General features: G+C 58.2%; 2 protein-coding genes across 6 annotated transcripts; one reads left to right on the top strand and one right to left on the bottom strand.

Moving 5' to 3' along the window:
* Positions 1-1,092: 1,092 nt before the first annotated feature.
* Positions 1,093-9,762, top strand: TBC1D20 (TBC1 domain family member 20). Of its 5 annotated transcripts, none has more exons than XM_057366033.1 (8): positions 1,093-1,259; positions 3,541-3,726; positions 4,829-4,909; positions 6,347-6,533; positions 7,311-7,412; positions 8,283-8,424; positions 9,097-9,275; positions 9,408-9,762. In XM_057366033.1, exons 1-8 carry the CDS (start codon positions 1,217-1,219, stop codon positions 9,679-9,681), a joined length of 1,194 nt encoding a protein of 397 aa, XP_057222016.1. In that variant the 5' UTR covers positions 1,093-1,216; the 3' UTR covers positions 9,682-9,762. The 5 variants fall into 5 exon arrangements, with proteins under 5 accessions (XP_057222016.1, XP_057222014.1, XP_057222017.1 ...); XM_057366031.1 differs by having other exon boundaries at positions 4,826-4,909; XM_057366034.1 differs by lacking the exon at positions 1,093-1,259 and adding an exon at positions 1,471-1,786 and having other exon boundaries at positions 4,826-4,909.
* Positions 9,763-13,280: 3,518 nt separating this feature from the next.
* Positions 13,281-17,404, bottom strand: SOX12 (SRY-box transcription factor 12). The gene has a single exon (XM_057366028.1). It carries the CDS (start codon positions 17,386-17,388, stop codon positions 16,489-16,491), a length of 900 nt encoding a protein of 299 aa, XP_057222011.1. The 5' UTR covers positions 17,389-17,404; the 3' UTR covers positions 13,281-16,488.
* Between the last annotated feature and the right edge of the window lie 1,733 nt (positions 17,405-19,137).

Genomic DNA, 19,137 nt, shown 5'->3' with positions numbered 1-19,137 from the left:
TTGTGTGTGTTGCCACTCACTGGATTTCTGTGACTTGTTTTCAGTCACCTAATGCTAGGGAGGYTCAGCTGGTGTGGCTGCAGGCACAATGGTGCCTGTCCCTCTCAGTGACCTCCCATSCCAAAGCCATTGCAGCAGTTGCTCCTCTGGTCATTGAGTGATCTTCATGTTCCTCAGTGGGTGCTGACACCTTGGCCAGCAGCTCCTTCTTGTCCCAGGTACCCATCCCTCGTCTGTCCTTTGGGGGGATGGGGATGGACATGTGCTTCCACATTGCTTAGTTAATTTTAGGATGGAGCGTGTGGGCTGGATTAAACTGATTTRTGGGACATGGAACACTGCCTCTTTCTGTGAGCATTGCTGGCAGGGAGATGAGGTTTTTCACATACACCAGAGTAGCTTTTGCCTTCATGCCTTCATCCAGTGGAAATCCATTGTACTTAATCTTTTATATCCTAAAGTGATGTGAAAGTTGGACTGTGTTGACTGTTACCTCAATGTGCTGTAACGTAAAAGCACCCAGTATGACAAAATACAGCTTGTTTGCACTGGTTCTGAGCCATGCAGGACATTTAACCCAGTTCTTTTATTATTCCAAGCAAGGGAGGTTTGCACCAGGGTAAGACGTGTGGAAGAGAAGATTGGGAGTGGTGGATGGTCCCAGTGCCCGTCAGCCCTTGCACAAGGAACCAYGGAACCCTGTGCATGGAAGGAGCTTTGTGGACTTGACAAGCTCTTACGCGAAGTGCTGGGTGCTTGTTCTCCCACTGCCGCTGTCTCAGCATTGATGGGGGAGTTTGGAGGGGTTTTGGCTATTTTTTAYGGGATGGCAGCAGTCCCTGTGTGCAGCACCATTGTGCGTGTGTTACCCGCCCACGACAGCGCTGAGAATAATCTGTACCGTGGACATGGCTGGGGGTTGCGGKTTTTTTGTTTTGTTTTRTTTTAAATAACCGCTGGCACGCACTCGGAGTCCACACGTGCGGGTTGGCGGGCGCCCCCCCACTGCCGTTTGCGCATGCGCGGCTGCCTCCGTCCGCGTGACCCGCCGAGAGGCGTCGCGCCTGCGCATTGCAGCGTCGTGACGTCCCGCCCGCGCGCCGGCGGGGTGGGGGCGGGGGCGGGACGGGACCGGACGGTGCGGGGAGCGCAGAGCCCCGACCCGGTCCGGTCCGGCCCGGTGTCCGGCCCGGAATGCGCCGCAGCGCCCGGGAACATGGGCCGGCAGAGCCCGCCGCGCAACGGCGTCGGCGGCCACGGTACGGGCTGGGCCGGGCCCGGCGGGCGGGGGGCGGTGGTTCCGCTGAGGGGGCGGGGGCTGGAGCGCCCCCTGCGGGCACGGCGGCGCCCCCTGGCGGCGGGGCGGGGCCGGCGCTGCGCTCTGAGCCGCCCCGGCGGGAGCGGACGGGGGAACCGGTGGGGTCCCGGTGGGGTCCCGGCGGGCTCCCGGGTCGGTCCCGGGTCCCAGCGAACGGTCCGGCTCATCCCGCGGCTGTGCGGCCGCCGCGGGCTCAAGCGGATGGAAGCAGCCGGGCGTGGTTGGTGCTGCCTGACCCGAGCCGGGCCTTAGGGCGCTCCCGGCAGTGACCGAGGGCTCTGCGGCGGGGCCGGGTCCTGCCCGACCTGGTGAGGCCGTGTATTGGTGCCCGGTGCCTGCAGAAGCACCGACGGACCCATTTGGGTTTTATAYCGCCCTCAGCTTGGGATTTGTGTCTCTTCTTCCAAGTGTGAACGTGCAAGTTAAGGTCTTGTTGCACAAAACACGATTTGAAATGCTCTGKTTTTGGTAATACTTGCAGCTATTGTACCTTGTGTGTTTGAAAAGTGTAAATATTGGGGTCTTTATCAGTAAGTCTGAGAGGAGGATCCCGCAAGATGTGCTCCTTTCTTCCCACTACTCTCTAAATTCTTCGTGTATGAACAGGAGTTTTTTCTCCYTTAGGCTTTGTCTCCTTCCCGAGGCATCGGTATGTGACAGCCCAGTGTGTGCGTGTGGCAGGGGATCAGGAACAGCTGGGGGTAGGGAACTGGTTGGGAATAGGGAACCGGCTGAGCAGAGCTGGCTTCTGTTGTGCAAATAACTCTGCTTGCACAAGGGGCGGGAAAGGAAGTAAAAGAAACTGCAGTCACTGTGTGAGCGATAGGAGATTTAATGTTACCAGGAACTTGGAATTCAGARGGAGGTGGAGCTCTGTCGTGGGCTGTTACAGCTTGTTTTGATCCAAGAAGTGTTTAAAAAGGGTCTTTGAGAAGGAACAGCATCTACTGCTCGACCTACTTATCGTCCGTGTGTGTGAGCAGCCTGCCGACCTGCCGGCTCCTTTCAGACCTCGCAGAGAGCTGCRCTTCCAGCCAGCAGCTCGGAGGCAGAGGGCGGGGGCAGTGGCTGAGGTGCCACGTGGGCAGAGGAATGAACTCCCCGATCGCTGCCGGGAGGGCACGGCCTTGGGAAACAGCTGTTTCTCCATCGAGGTCCTTTTAATTCCTCCCACCACAAATCCTCTTTGGACACGTCCCTTATAGAACAAGTCTTGTTTGGATCCCAAGAGTTGTTGCATCTATGGGAAAAGCCTTTAGGGAAAGGCAACGTTTGTAGCCTCATCCTGCACTCCAGCCCCACAGCTGCTCAGCAAAACCTCCTTACTGGCRACTCCTCCGGTGTGGGATATCGAGTGGCTCTCAGCCACTTCTCTCCTTCCTCACATGAGGCAGCGGTGACAAATTCCACCATGTGGTGTGAAATAGTGTCCCTTCTCCGCTCCCTGGGAAGCGCTCTGGTGTCCTGTAAGTGTGTCTAACCCGAGCACTGTGTCTTTGTGTGTTACCCCCTTCCCTCCCTGCYCTAAGTTCCCGTGCTGCTCAAAACAGTGGGAATTGTTTGCTACTGGCTGAGCTGTGTGTGTTCTGATGGCTGGCAGGTTTGTGTTTGTTGTAGGAGAAGTCAATGTGCTTATGATTCTTTAACTCTGGTATAATTATGTCCTTTCTTGTGTCTGTTGCTGTCAGTGGAAATGCTCAGGCTTCTTCCTAGGACGGCTGCACCTGGGAGTCGGTAGGAACACAGTTTTGGGAACACTTTCCTATCCTTTTTAGAACACTTTCCTARGTCCTGGTCTTAGGAAACACTTGATATCTGAGCTGGCAGCTGCATCAAAGAGCAAAGAGTTGCAGGATGGAGGCTTTGCAGGGCTGTCTTGGTCCCGCTTGGAGCCSTTGGGAAGGACAAGAGCTGAGGGCTCTGTCTGGGCACTGGTGGTGGCTCCTGTGTCAGGAGGAGCCGTGTTTGCCTCCCACTGTGGGACTCCCAGGGTTTATAGGGAATTAGTGAGGGTGTCCTTTGAGGTGCCCTGAATGCTGAGCTTGCAGAAATGGGGACACTCAGCTGGAGGGGTCACCACCAAWGTCATCCCTGTCCTGACAGTGTGACAACTGTCCTGTGTCATTTCCCTTGTGTGTGTGACATTTCTGTGAGTGGCTGCTGTTCACCCCTGCTGTGTGCTGGCACTGCCTGTCAGCTCACATCTCTGTGACCTTTTGCAGACTTCGATGATAAAAAGAAAAGAAAAGTGGCAGAGATTTACCAGGCTCTGAACAGTGACCCCATTGATGTGGCAACGCTGAGGCGGATGGCGATCAGTGAGGGTGGCCTCCTGACGGACGAGATCCGGTGCAAAGTGTGGCCAAAGCTGCTCAGTGTTAATACAGATGACCTGCCCCCTCTTCCAGGTATGGAACAGCCTGAACTCAGCTGCTTGGGAAGAGMGGCTCAGTGACCTTTGTCACTGGAGGAAGGATGTGCTTTCTGACCTGCCTTTTCCCTGTGTGTATTGCATTTCCCACTAAGCTCATGTGCAAAGGGGACTCACTGCAGCACCAATACAGTGTTGTATGTAAACAATACACGGCTTCTAAAAATGACATTTGTTGTTTTGTTTAGTGACAGTGATGGAATCAGTTCATTGTGATCAGCATGGCCCTGAGCATTAGCTGACATATGTGAGTTCACCTGCAGCAGAAAGAATCAGACGTGATTTGTGTTCTTCCCATGGAGAGGTGGCTGTGCTGAGCCCTGGCTTGGCCAAAATCTTTCCARGGTKTSTCTCCCAGGGAGCATTTGTGTGACMCACAYGTGTTTTTTGATCAGAACAGGTGCAAGGACATCARCCTTCCTGATGAAGTGCCCACAAGGTTTTTAAACCATAGCAGTGCAGGAGCTCCATGTCCTGTAGCTTTTATAGTCACCCAGGTCAGGTTTTGTTGTTGTTCCTATTTCTGTGGCTGTTTGGAAACATGCATCCCCTACATCAGTCAAGAGCTGGGTGACATTAGCGGTGGTGTGAGGTGGCCAGAGCTACTGGAAGACAACGTTTAACTTCACATGATCACACAGAAGAAATTTGCTGGCTCACTGAACTTTTCTGTTTTAACTGTCTTAGCTAACCCTGCATGAAGTTTTCTTCTGAATTCTTTCTATTTTGTGATTCTTTGTGGTCTCCACAGCACACTTGTGGTGCTGCTGCTGAGTACACTTTGAATTGCACAGCAAAACTGTGGAGCAGAGATGTTCRTAGGAGTGCTGGGAGTGCTGTCAGTTTAAGGATTTTAACGTGTTGTTAAAGGAATAATTGTCTCGTTTGCTGTTAGTGTCAGAGTGAGTGGCAGTGAAAGAGCAGGGATAGGGCTGAGGTGTGACATGGAAAAGGGGAGTAGGGGGTGTGTGCAGCCTCATGTCCACCTTCAGCGGGGATCTTCCTGACTCACTCACCCCRCTCTCTTCCTCGTATTGTTGCATACTTTGTGTTAATCCTGTTCCTATTTTTCTAAGCAGGGAAGGAGCTGCGAGAGGACAGTAAGGATTACCAGCAAGTGTTACTGGATGTGCGGCGATCCCTGCGCCGCTTCCCACCAGGTGAGGGAGGATTCTGCTCTTCCCACTCTRCACAAACAAGATCAATGCCGTGGGGCTCCTTCTGGCTCAGACCTCCCTGGGAGGCTGCAGAAGGTGACACTTCATTACTCCAAGGGCCTGAGCTCACAGCAGCTGCTTCTTGCAATGGAGCCCTTCYGCAGCCATCAGTTTCCTTCAGTCTCTGCACAGATGGTTTTTGATGTGGCTCTTCCAATGTTCCACTTCCCCTGCCCCACTGAGCCCCTCTGCCAGCAGGCTGCTCCCAGCAGACAGTTGCAGCAGAGAGAGGCCAGATCCTTCACGGATCTTGTGCACCATCACCTGTTGAGATTAGGACAGATGGAAAGCTTGAGAAACATGCCATTTGCTTTGGTTTATTTTAGTCCATGGTCTAGCTCAGGGGCAGGGAAGGTGGGTTGGTCTGYGCTTAGAACAATCTCTGGTATAAAACAGCCTCAAAATCAGGTTTTTGCACCAAATTTAATAGAATTTGGAACATTTAGAAGCAAAACAGTTTTGCAGTTGTTTAGTTCTGATGAGAGGCTGGTGCCTTGCTGTGTTATTTATAAAAATGCTAAATCCAGCAGCTCTCTGTGCAGAGCAGTCGTTATTTCTGGCCAGAATCTGCCTCCCCCTTCTGCCACTTTTATTTTGTGTAAACACTTGATTCACTCTGATTCTTGCAGGCGTGGATGCTTGTGTGCAGGCCTGATTCCTGAAGGCTCTGCTCCTACGGATTTTTTTGCCCTTGAATGGCAGCCTGCTGCCTATTTTTAGCTGCATTAGTGAAGCAGAGGAAAAGAACTTTGTCATTKCAGGATCTCCACTGGGACTCTCTGCTTGGCCTTTGGGCATTTTATCTGTTGACAGGGACTGCCAGAAACTGGCTGCAGCTGTGCAGGGCAGGAACAATGTTTTCCCTCTGACTTCCTTTCCCTGAACACATGTTCAGGGGACACATGTAAGCAGGGGACCGATAGAAAGTTGTGCTGCTGGAGGCCTCACAGGCTGATGCAGTTGGCACAGTTTCTGTGGAAATGGGTCCCACTGATTTTTTTCCTAGAACTCCTGGGAAATTAAAAATTACTAAAATGTCCTCATCATTGCTGGATATGCAGAACAATTCTCTCTTTACAGCAGCACTATGCAAACATCAGTAACCCTTCTCCTGTCCTCCACAGTGGCTTCCTTGCAGATAAGGGTTCTCCATTTCTAAAAATTAAACTTCTGAGCAACTGGCCAGCTTTCAGTGGGCCTGCAGAGTTTTGGGAGACAGGATTGGTTAGCTTTTTCCACCAGTTTTACTGCCCTTCTCTGTGCACCGCATCCCTTGAGATCCAGCAGAAGTGCTTTCCTGACCACAGTCACCCTCACTCCCRAAGCAGGCACTGGTAGGTGGCACAGCTGTCCCACCTCTGCCTGGTGCTGTGCCCACAGGGATGCCCGATGACCAGAGGGAAGGATTGCAGGAGGAGCTCATCGATATCATCCTCCACGTCCTCAAGCGCAACCCCCAGCTGCACTACTACCAGGGCTACCATGACATCGTGGTCACCTTCCTCCTGGTGGTGGGGGACAGGCTGGCCACGGCACTGGTGGAGAAGCTCTCAACACATCATCTCAGGTACTCAGTGGGAGGAGAGGAGCCAACTGCATGTCCTCAGGCTGTGGGGACACCTTGCAGGTGGAGCTGGCCTGGAAGGGGGGCCATGAAGGCAGAGCCTCAGGTTAAAGCAGCTGCCTGTCATGCCTGTACCCAGAGGGGTGCTATGAGAACAGCCTGACCACACAACAGCACATGGCTCTGCAAGGGGCTGTGCCCTGGGGAAGGGATAATTGAAGGCTGTCAGTTAATTTGTAGCATCTCTTGGAGTTGGAAAAGCCAATGCATATGCATTATTCATGGTTGTGTGGCTGTCAGGGCCCTTCCAGGTCCTGGGGGCTGGCTCAGCACCTTCCTCCCGCTTGTCCTTGCATAGCCCTGGGCAGTGTTGTCTGTACTGCCAGTGTCCTRTGCCCCACGTGAAAAGTGTCTTCTRTTTGTACACTGAAATAAGAGCAARCTTCCAGCTGGGGAGTGTGGTTTGGAGGGATAATCTCTCCTCTCCCAGGCAGGAATCAGATTTTGGGTGCTGGAAAAGTTTTATGGTTCTTGTGTGCACTGCAGCAAAATAAGAAGTGTCAGCTGACAGCAGCATGATAGTCTGGGCGTGGGTTCTGTGTGCCGGTCAGCCCTCTCTGTCCCAGACAAGCAKGAAGGAGGCTGTCCCAAAGAGACAGAATTCCTTGGGGCCAAGGGMCACTCTGCCTGCATGGCTGTTTTAYTGCATGTACRTYATCTTCTGTGGCCTCTCTTGCTGATGTTGTTGCTTGACAAAGCTGCTTTTAAATCTTTCCTCAGGGATTTTATGGACCCAACGATGGATAATACCAAGCACATTTTAAATTACCTGATGCCCATTATAGACCAGGTGAACCCTGAGGTGCATGACTTCATGCAGAGGTATGCAGATGTTCCCTCAGAGCCTCCTGGCTCTCCGCTGCCAGTCTCAAGTTACTGTTCACAGGGCCATTTGCACCAGCACATCCTCAGCACCACAGTGGCTTCCTTAGGGARTCAACAGCTGATGGTGACACCCCAAAGCCATGTGGCACTCACTTCTGAGCAGACTCAAATTTGTGCTGTCTGTCTAGAGGGGTTTTACGTGGTGCCATCTTCAGGCCAGTTATCTGCAGCCTGTGTTGGAAAGGCTGGGGATTTGGGGACAGTATTGTACAAAATGCTACAACTGCTTCACTTGACCGCTTTTATGTCTGGTGGGACCTTGCTGTAGTTTCTTGCTAGTTCTGGGGATAATTCCCAGGTATTGCATTAGGGACACACTAATGTGCCTGAACAGGTCAAAGCAGAAGCAGGAAGGTGAATGAGAAGAGTCAGTTCAGAGCCCTTTCTTGGGCGGGTGTGTCTTTTGTTTCACAGACAGGATATCTTTGGGTACCACCCCTGATTGCAAACTCCCAGAATTAGCAAGCTCTTAGGGTGGGAAGGAACCTAAAAACCTGGCTATGCTGCAGGACTTCAGTTCCCCTCAAGCCAGCAAACCAGATAGTGCCATAGTACATCACACATTCAGAGTCCCCTGAAAGGAGTGTTTGGCCTCTGCTGTGGCCTCCACTGGATGTGACTCAAGTAGTGGCAGCCCTTTGCCYGGGGGTTGTRTCAGAGGTGCAGTTCCTGCTCTGGGTTGGGTTCAGTGYTCCACTGCTAGCCAGCTCCATCCCYGCTCCCAGGCACAGTTGTGCAGCGCAGGGGTGGCTCGGGAGCATTTCATCCCTGTTTCCRGGCTGACCTAACAGCTCTTTCTCTCTGTAGTGCAGAGGTGGGCACCATCTTTGCCCTTAGCTGGTTGATCACCTGGTTCGGCCACGTTTTGTCTGACTTCCGGCATGTTGTGCGATTATATGACTTCTTCCTGGCTTGCCACCCACTGATGCCCATTTATTTTGCGGCTGTGGTAGGTATTGATGGGGTGGGCAGGGATTTTCTGTGCCATTCTGAGGTGTGGGAGTTAGGAGCTGCAGCAAAACCAGTGTTGGTGCTGTCCCCAACTGCACCCCGCTCTGCAAAGCCCCATAGAGTCAGTGATGTCCTTGGCGATGGCAAAGGGCAGGTGGGATCCAGGGGAACGTAGGGCAACCTGAGGGTGTCCAAATGTGCAAGCTGTACCAGTTCAGTGCCTTGGAGGCAGCATTACACTGTTTTTCTTTGCTTTCATGTGCTGGTCCTGCTTCTGAGCACATGCTGGAGTGCTTCTGGGCACATGCTGGCTGGGGMCAGCCTTGCACTGTCCACCTGCCCATCCTTCCCTGGCATAAAGCAAGTCGTTGAGTCAAACCCTGCTGAGGTTCAAACCCTGCTGAGGTTCTGCCCACATCTCTGACTTGCTAATAGCAGGCTCTGCGCAGCAGACAGACCTAAGTACCCTGAAAGAGGCTTTTCAAGGCCTCAGAGTCTCAGAAGGGGTTTGGCATTTTCCTTTCCCAGTGAATGCTTCACTGCAGTGTGTCCTCTTGAAGATCTTTCAGCTGGAAGTAAAGTGTTTTTTTTCTTCTGGTTCTGAAACAAGTGCCAGCATGTGCCAAGGWGTTGTCCCCACTTCCTTTTCTGTCTTCACTCCTCTCTGCAGATTGTGCTGCACCGGGAGCAGGAAGTTCTGGACTGCGAGTGTGACATGGCCTCTGTCCACCACCTCCTGTCCCAGATCCCACAGGACCTTCCCTACGAGTCTCTGATCAGCAAAGCCGGGGACCTTTTTGTCCAGTTCCCACCATCCGAACTCGCCAAGGAGGCAGCTCAGGCTGAACGGTGAGTGTTGGAAAGCCTGTATATTCCCTACATCCCTTGCCAGGGCTTGCTTCCTTATGGAGATCTTCCTGACAGGAGGCTGGTCCCCGGGGCGAGCTGGGGACTCTCCTTGACCCGTTCCTTCTCTTGCAGAACTGCGGCTTCCACTTTTAAGGACTTTGAGCTGGCATCAGTGCAGCAGAGACCAGACACTGTGTTGAGGCAGCGCTTCAGGGAGCGGYTCCGAGGGGAGGAGCGCCTCCAAGGGGAGGAGCGGACAAAATCCATCTTGACAAAGCCCCGGACCAACCGCTTTGTCAAGCTGGCAGTGATGGGGCTGACGGTGGCCCTGGGAGCAGCTGCCCTGGCCGTGGTGAAGAGTGCACTGGAGTGGGCACCCAAGTTTGAACTGCAGATTTTCCCCTGAAGCCGGAGGAAGGGCCTTCCCTGTTACCACATCCTTCCCCGGTGGGAAGGGCTTATGTTTGATGAAGGACATGTCCAGAAACGACCTGTCTGAAGATTATTTTTTATTCTTGTTGCGTCCAATGACGCTTTTGGCCTTTGTGACAGAGACTGAGGGAACCAGCCCAGCAGGACGGTTCCCCACACCATGCTCACCTCGTTCCCCTTTCCCTGTGCAAGGGTGAGCAGACAGGCACTGCCGCTGTTCCCTGAGGAACTAGAGGTATGGACAAGTTTGGCTGTTCAGGCTGTGTTCAGGTGACTGTACAAAGGGAGAACTGTGTGTGGGCTGTGCCCAAATTATCCTGCATTCTCCATTGGGGAAAATTAATGGGAGTGAGAGCAGATCCTTGCCTGGAGGAGTGTGTCCAACAAGGTTTGGCCTGGGTGCTTGCATGTGTGGAGGTGGAGGGCTGTTGCACTCCTGAGGAACAGGGCAGCCCTTTGGCTCCTCATTGCTCTGGTGTRCCCTGCAATCTGCCTTCAGCTTTGCTGGTGCTCCAACCCTTCCCTTCYTGTAGGCACCCTCTGAGTAGAGCCAAACCTTTCCCACACCCCTGCCAGCACAATGCTGTCAGCCTCTCTTCAGTGTGTAACATTCCCTGGCTCTTTTTGCTTCCTCATCTTTGCAGCCTGATCTGTTTGCAGGGGGTGGGAGCAGACCTTAGCTCCCCTCAGCTCTCAGGCACTGCCACTGCTGTGCTGGCAGTACCGTGACCATAGCTGGAGTCAATGAAGTGAGACACAAGCATGGTCACCCTGCCAAAGGTGCGTGCTGTCATGTGCCAGGCCAKGCTACTACAAGTCTTAGTGGCACTGTAAACACCCATTGCAGATTTCTTTAATAACTCTGGAAGTGGACACTAACATGCCCACATGGAGAAAGCGATTTTCCACCTTGTCAATCAGTTTGCACTGGACAGAAGTTGTTGCAGTAGGAAATGTGTCAAAAACCTCCCCCACGAGCTGATCAGGCTTCAGCATCGCCTTTGAAATAACACAAAGGGTTTCCTAAAAAGACCACCCCAATCCCTGCATAGTTCCCATCTCTCCACCAGTCCCATTGGCAGCTCCCAGCACTCCTTGCCCTGCAACCTAAGCAGCAAATCCTTCTAATCAACTCGGTGTCCCACTGAGACAAAGCCAATAGACACTCTGCCTCTACCTCTCCCCCAAGCTGCTGAATCTCCCGCAAGTGCCCTTACCTGTCCCTCACAGCTCCCTCCCACTCCCCCATCAATTGCTCTGTTGTGCCCAAAGCCATCTGTGCCATGCCCAGGGGCTGCACACCTGAAAAGGAGGTGTTGGTTAAAGGTATTTTGGGATAGAGAAGAAAATTCATGCCCTGTGAAGCTCAGCACCCCCCACTCCCACCCCTCTTGGTCTATAACCGCCCTAGGTATGTTCCAGTTTGCTCCATGGGCCCTTGCTCATGGAGGGGCTGTGCCTTTCTGGCCGGAGGGCAAGTGGGCAGTTGTCATTCCTGACTTGTGTTCCCATAAAGCTCTGAGCAGGAGTTTCCCAGATGAAATCTGAAGTGTGTGAAACTGCCCTTGTCCACAGCAAGACCTGTTCCCTCCTCTCCTCGCTGGTGCTGGTGCCCCTGGAGAGACCTAGGGCTGCTCAGGGGGCTCCTCCCGGYGTGGCTGAAGGCAGATCCCATTCCTGGCCCCTTGGCACCTGCTGGAGTAGCAGAGCAGGACTGAAGGCTGGGTCACTTAGCACTTTAGAAACCATTGCTGCAGGAGAGTGTGGTGTCCTGGGGGTGCTGCTGGAGGCCCCAGAACTGCTCTGTATACTACCCTGAAGGAAGGAAGGAAGAAAGGAATGGCTGGAACCCCCCAGGAGGAGCCCCTGCAGCCCTCCCCCCCACTCCCTGGCCATGATGCACTTTAGTTTTTGTGTTGTCCCTAGGGGAGGAAGGGCCTGAGAAGAGACGGTCGCTGCGGGTGCTTCAGTTTCTCTGTACAAAGACTTACACATCCCCTGTAAATGCAGATTTCTACAAACACTAAAACTGTAAAATAAACAGTTACTAAACACACTTCCTGCCCTTCCCCAGGCTAGGGCTGCCAGGTCCACTCTTGTGGCACGTTGTGGCCCAGAACTGGCRCCTTCCCCGTGGCAGCCAGGCCAGCTCAGCACGGCCTCACACCCAGCAGCCCCGTGGGAAGAGGAGCAGGAGTGGAGCCAAAGGGCGCGTGCCTGCCCTGGTCAGTGTTCTCCATCCATTTGCCTCCCTCTGGGCCAACGCCAGRCCTTGCGTGTGCCACTGGCTCTCGGGGGTGTCCCCCCCATCAGAGGCGTGGGGCTGGAAATAGCCTGAGCTCCCGGCCTGCTCCGCACCCCGGGCCGGGTGCCTGGCTGCAGGMGGAGATGCCGGGCAGGATGCCCAGTTCCCAGGGCATGCTCCACTGAGCTGGGGCGATGCAGCCGCCTTTGCCAGGCTGGAAGCAGGTTTGGCTGGATGGCTCGAGGCTGGCAGCCGTGTTGGCTGTTTTTAATTCCCTCTGGCTTCTTCAGAAGCCATTTTCTCAATGGCCCTTTAGGAGGGACACCCTTTGGGCAGCAGGAGGGAAGGAGAAGTGGTGGCAAGAGGTATGTGGCACCTTTGGAATAGCAAGAGGCCATTGCCACATGTGACTCAGAAGCAGGCCAGTGGCARGGTGTGCATGTGCCTGTGCAAGCTATCTTGGACGTTGGACACCAGGCCTTGTGGCCCTGACCTTAGGTAAGGTGATGGGTGATGGTAGGGTGACCTTTGGTAAGGAGGGCAGTGGTGATGGCCAGTGAGCTGTGACCGTGGCTGCCCCATGGCCCCCCTGTGGCAGTGTCCCTGCATAGCGACATGGCCAGGAATCCCATGGCCAGGAGCTGTGGTGACACCACGCTGGAATACTGCTGCCCCTGCGGCACCACCCAGGGTCCCTGCGGTGCTGGAGGCTCTCCCGTGGGTGTGGCCTGCAGACTTGGGGGGTCACCGTGGCTTGGGCAGCCCCTGCACTTGTCCCTCCCCCGGGGACAGCCCAGTCCCCAGCAGTGCGGGGCAGCAGGAGGGGCTGGCGGTACCCGGGGATGCTCTGGGCTCCTCTTGTTGCCGTGGCAACAGCTGCGGCAAGATGGGGGCGGGGGTCTGGGTGTGATGCAAGTGGCGCGTGACCTCGTGGCCCCCCCGGGCCCTCCTGTGGGTCTGGATTAACACCCCCAGTCCCCACCCTCTCCACTGTCCCCCCCCCCTTACTACACTCGGTCCCCTCCCCCTGGCTGAACAGAGTGGGAGGCGGTGTTGGGATTGCTCACACACACGGGTGGGGCGAGGGGCTGCATGTGGACAGATACATACGTGCACACGCGTGCACATGCTCACACTGCTCACGCTCCAGGGACACCCAGCCCACCTTCCCAGTGTGGGAGAGCCCGGGCTCGGGGTGAGAGCTGACATGCCTGGGAGCTGAATTGTGGCCATTGGGAATCTCCCTGGGGACCTCCCATAGCTCTGGGAACCCCAGATTCCCCTGGGAGGAGTGAGGCAGCACAGAAGGAGCCGKAGCCATGAGGAGCAGACCAACACACTTTATTCCATAATCACAACAGTCAGGATAATTGTTAGCCGAGGTTCCGCGGAGCAAGGGCCAGCCGCGTTGCACTCCCGGGGCGGGCCTAGATGGGGTCATCACTGCCCCTCGGCTAAAATCCTGTTTCTCCAAGATAACAGACACAGGGACCTTTCACTAACACGACACTACAAAGGTGACCCCGAGCAATGGCACCCGTTCGCAGGCTGCGCCGGGGCCCTGCCAGCTCCGGGGACCCCTGGCCCGCTCGGCCGCCGCCAGGGCAGCTGCTTCCTGAGAGAGGTTTGGTTTATTTTTATTATTTATTATTACTATTATTATTATTATTCGCTTTGTCTGGAGTGATGACGGGATGTCGCACGCGCACGCACACACGCTCGCACACGCATGCCAGCCAGCACCGGGCAGCGGGGGCGCAGCGGGAGGGGGCCGCACGYTGGGGGGGTCTCTAAGCACTACAACCACACGGCACAGAAAATCCACCAYTGTCCACGACGGTTCTCCCTGACAAACACACCCGGCGAGACTCGAGGAGGGGGACAGGGGTGGGGACGGGGACAAAGCGGATGATGTTGTGCTTGCGGCCGGGGCAGGGGACCCCGGCGCTGGCTCCGGTTCTGGCACTGACCAAGAACCTGCTCCTGAGGAAATATTTCGCCTGACAGTSTGTGGAGGGATCACCCTGGCTCGAGGGCGATACACAGCACATAGGGGACCACCGAGACCTGTGTCCCCTCTGGGAAYGGGAGCTGAGCCCTGAGCTGCAGGGTCAGCAAAGCACACATGTGATGTGAGACTCTCACTGTGGCCTCAGGCCTTGCTGGTACCTGGGGGCTTTGGCTTCCCCATGGACAGGGGTGGAGGGCAGGTGACCATCAGCCTCGGCGCCCTCCCTGAGAACCTCTGGCCACAGCACGGGGTGGCTGCGCACCCCAAGAAGGCACCGAGGTGCTGGGTGAGATCTGGGTGTGTCAGAGAGCTCTGGGGCCGCCAGACCCCACGGGAACCCCAAACCCGGCTCACAGATGAGAGGGGGCTTCCGATGCTCCTGGGGCGGGGGTGCCCAGGGGGCGGAAAGGCAGAAGCCCCCCAAGGCGGCGATGAGGTGGGAGCAGGCTGCCAGAATCACGGCTGTCCCGGCGCTTATTTGGCTTTTCCACCTTTGGGGGCGGGACTGGATCCGGTGGGGAACGGCCGGGGAGGGAGGGGACGCAGAGGACGCGCTCTATCCAGGGAACACGTGTCTGATGCGTGATGCCCGCCTGGCTCCGCAGGCTGGCACCCGCACGGGGGTACCGAAACACCGTGGCTAATGCCAACATACACGCACAGCTACCGCTACACACCGACACATCTACACTGCTGATGGTTGACCATCGTGGGGGGCCTCGAGAGGCCCCCAGAGACTGGGCTAGGGGACATCAACATCCCTGCAAAGGACCCGGGGACACACCTCTCCCTGCGCTGCACTGCCTATCCCCACGGCTGAGCCAGGGCCACCAGCAGCTCCAGCAGCAGGGCCAGGCACCTACTCCGAGGCAACCTCAGGGGATGCCAGGACCTGGGAGGGGGATGTCCTTCCCCTGGTCACGGTTCAGTCCGGCCTGACAGCAACGGGCAGGCACGGGGTAGCCTGTGACTGGGGGAACCGGCAGCCCCAAAACAGGGAGGCAGAGCCCCAGAGAGCAGGCGATCCACTGCCCCCAGCACCACACTGGCCAGGAAGGGTCCGAGGGGCCCCCACAAACCCAGAGCCCCTGGGGAATCGGGGTCATGGGGGACTGCAAGGGCTGCTCCAAACAGCGGTTGCTGCCGAGCCCAGTACAGCTCCTGCAGACGCTGCCAGCCCCTGCCGTGACCACATTCCCCGGGACATGTGGGGTCCCCACCCAGCACAGCTGGACCAGAGCGCAGCTCCTGCCCCCCCAACACAGCCTGCGGCAGCCGCCGAGCCAGCACTGCAGCCACGTGCTCCCGGCAGTGGGAGGAGGCGGCTGTCGCAGGAAGGAGCCATTAGGAAAAGCAAAGAAAATCCCAGCTGGAGGAGCCGCTGCAGCAGCATCTTCCCTGCCAGCACGTCCCTGCTCTTGGCGTGGTCGGCAGCGGAGCGCAGCATGGTGCTGTGTGGAAGAGCCCTGTACCAGAGCTTCACCCACACCCCACAYGCCCACCAGCATTTGCTGCCGCTGCTCTTGGGCCAGTTTGGGTGGTTGCTTAAGGCAGATTTCCCACAGCTGCCCTTCCCTGCCATCCCAGCAGCACCTCACACCATGGCTGGGCACAGTGAGACCCAACTCCACTGGCCAAGGTCAGCCAGCCCAGAGCRGGTCCTGCATGGTCACAGGCTCCAAGGTTAAAATGAGGGCTGGCTACTTAGGGAAGGGCTCGTCACCATACAGTTTTGGGGTGACTCTGGACACGGGCTCTCTCTGTGGCACAACYTTCCCTGCACAACTGCCCGGCAAGAGAAACAACACATCCTCCCGCGCCCACGTGCTCATCACGTGTGTGCAACTTCACTCTTCCCAAAGTGAGTGGCGGGGAGCAYACGCCACAGGGAAGGACACGCGGCTGCGGGACACTGAACCCCCCCAAGCCACGGACCCCTCACAAAAYAGGGAGTTGAGAAGGGACAGTTTGGCATGGCTTGGCATCCCTCCCCAAGGGCTGCAAAGAGGAAGAGGAGAAAATTGAAGCCATGCATTAAATGCAGTCAAAAACCAAACGGAATCAGCCATTCTCCAAGGGATGGGGAAGGTGGGGTGGGCACCAAAAACTGGGGTGKCGTGGATGCTCCTGCTTCCTGCAGAGCAGGAGGGCACACGGTGCTGGCAGAGATGGGAGCGGCCGGGAGCAGCCATGGCTGTCAGCGCCGGGGCCATGGGGGGAAGCGGACGGGTGTGACAATGAAAACCCGATGAGATGCATTTCACGGGCAAATAACCGCGGCGGGCGGCCATGCGTCCTGCGGGCACGAGGCGAGAGTCAGACAGACAGACGGATGAAGAATGGGGGTGTGTCAGGGGGTGGGGGTGCAGGGGCTCTGCCTTCCAGCAGCTTCAAGGCAAAATACCTGATTCCTGCATGTAAACAGCTGGTTTCGGTTTGTTTGTTTTTTTTTTCCTGGGTTGTTTTTTGATATGACCTGATTGTGGGTGAAAATAAAAATGAGCGTTACCTGCAGAGAGTGGGACTCAGTAGGTAAAGACCAAGTCCGAGATGCTGGACATGAGCCAGTCCCCTGCTATCATCTCCGTCACCTCGGGCGTGCAATAGTCCGGGAACTCGAAGTGCGAGGAGCTTCCCCGCGGGAAGAGGTCGTGGTCCTTGTCGAAGACGGACCAGTCCAGGGCACCACAGGTGGCACTGGCAGGCGCCCGCCCGGGCRTGATCCCCAGCAGCTCTTCCTCCARCTCCTCATCGGAGGAGCTGAAGGAAGAAGGAGGGGACCCAGCCGACATGGGAGAGGGRGACCCACACTCTGGGGACCTCCCTGGCTCCGGGCAGGGTGTGGTTGGGCTCAGGGGTGCAGGGGGCTCCTGGGGGCTGTGCTCCCCATCTGGTGCTGGGTGCCAGGCAGCCGTGCCAGGAACCAGAGGGCTGTCCTCAGAGGGAACCTCTGGTGTGGGCTCCTGCGGGGTGTCGGGGCCGATGGGCAGCTTGGCGGGCTGCCTGCGGCTGSCAGAGACACGGCCCAGCACGGAGGGTTTGATCTTCACTGGGAGCCGCGGGCGGGCTGCTCCGGTGCCCACCTTGCCCTTTTTCCGAGGCCGGTAYTTGTAGTCAGGGTAGTCAGCCATGTGCTTGAGGCGTAGGCGCTCGGCCTCCCTGACAAAGGGGATCTTCTCGGAGTCGTGGAGGAGCTGCCAGCGCCGGCCCAGGCGCTTGGAGATCTCGGCGTTGTGCATGTCGGGCCACTGGTCCATGATCTTGCGGCGCTCGTGCTGGGACCACACCATGAAGGCGTTCATGGGGCGCTTGATGTGCCCGCTCGGGGTCTTGCACCAGGCGGGCTCGGTGTCACGGGCGGGCAGCGGGGCGCAGGGCTCCCGCCGAGCCTCCGCGCCCCGGCCCCGGGGGCCGCGCTGCACCATCCCGGAGCCGGGCACCCCACCGCCGCCGCCGCCGCCTCCGCCTCTTCCTCCTCCCCTCCCGCCGCCGCCTCCCTGCCCGCCGCCGCCTCCCCGCCCGCCGCTACGCGCCGCGCCGCGCCGCCCCCATTGTGCGGAGCGGGCGGCGGCGGGGCGGGGCGCAGGCGGCCGCGACGGGGCCCGGGGGCGCACGGCGGGGCCGGCTCCGCCGGGGCGGCGGCCGCGGCGATGCTCCGGTGGGGCTCCGGGACGGCCCGGTCTTCTCCGGCTTGGAGATGCTCTGCAGTGGTCCTGTCTCGGGATGCTCTGCAGCGGTCCRAGGATGCTCCGGAATGCTCTGTAGCACCTCGAGGATGCTCGGTGCCGGTCCGACGATGCTCCGGGATTCTCTGTACCGTCTCGGGGATGCTCCGCGCCAACGCGGGGATGTTTGGCGCCGGCTCGAGGATGCCCCGGGATGCTCTGTACCGGTTCTGAGATGCTCCGCGCTGTCCGGGGATGCTGCACGCCGTGAGGGCTCCGCCCCGGGGTTGCTCCTCTCCCCACCGCCCCGGGGATACCTGCCCGGTTAAGTGGGCGGATGCTTCAGTCGGAAACGGTGCGGGGTGACTGCGGCGGGTCCAGGTGCGGGTCGGGGGTGTTCGGGGGCGGTGCGGACAGCCCAGGAGCCGCACGCCCCCCGGTGCCGCTCTTATAGCCGCCGCCGCCCCGCCCCCGCCGCCCCCGGTAAACACCGCCGCGCCGGGTCTGTCAATGGGGGGCCCCGCCCCCCGCCGCCTATTGGCCACTGGGAGGGGGGGGCAGATCCCGCTCAGCCAATGGGCGCCCGCCGAGAGGGGTTGCTGGAGAGAATGGCAGGGCGGCACGCCCCGGTACCCTCCGGTACCCCCCGGTACCCCCCGGTACCCCCCGGTAGACAAGGCACGCCCCGCTACCCCACGGTAACCCTGGCACGCCGATGACCCCGATACCGTCCCCATGGCAGTCCGTACCCCAGTAGCCCCACCTGAGCAGCTCGGTGACACCCGGTACCTTCAGACAAGCATCTCGGTACCCCGGTACCTCTCTGTTCCCTTAGGCACCCACTCGAGGATGCTTCAGCTCCTGCCAGAAACCCGCTGCTCACCCGGTCTGGGCACCCCGGTGTCCCTGGTGACCCTGACACCCGCACCCCCGGGAGCACCCACACCCCTCGAGGCTCGCCKGGAGCCTGGTCTGACCGCCCAGGACACCGAGTATCACCCCGGAATGCTGTGCTTGAACCCCGCCCTGACGGCCCACCGAGCTCACGGGACACCCACTGTTCCCGGTCGCCCCGGCAAAGCCCTGGACCGAACAGTCCCCGGGCCGTTCACCGGGGCATGCCCCGCTCGGCCCCACGCGGTGAGGGAACACTGAAGCCTTCCACCCATCGCAGCGACATCTCCCCGGGGCTCGGCCCCCGGCGGGGACGGGAGCGGCGGGCGGGGAATGCGCTGCCCACGGGGCGGACACGCGGCTGCCCGGTGCCACGAGTGGRGCCACGCCCCTCCCGGGCAGGCCCCGCCCCCTCCGCTGGGCGGCACCAATGGGGCGGCGGCGGCGGCASTGTTGCCCCGGTGACCGCGGGCTGCCCGCCGGGGACCGCGCCCATTGGCTGTCGCTGCCGCGCGCGGGCCCGCCGGGGGCCGCGCCCATTGGCTGCGCCGCCGCCGCCAGTTGCTGTGGTGACAGGGGAGCGCGCGGGGCCGCGCCCGAAACGACCGGGCACCG

Source organism: Malurus melanocephalus, unplaced genomic scaffold (genome assembly GCF_030028575.1).
Source record: "Malurus melanocephalus ecotype Western Australia unplaced genomic scaffold, MMel_1.1 scaffold_59, whole genome shotgun sequence".
NCBI lineage: Eukaryota > Metazoa > Chordata > Aves > Passeriformes > Maluridae > Malurus > Malurus melanocephalus.
Note: the sequence above shows the minus strand (reverse complement) of the source record. Positions and strands in the feature narration are given on the sequence as shown.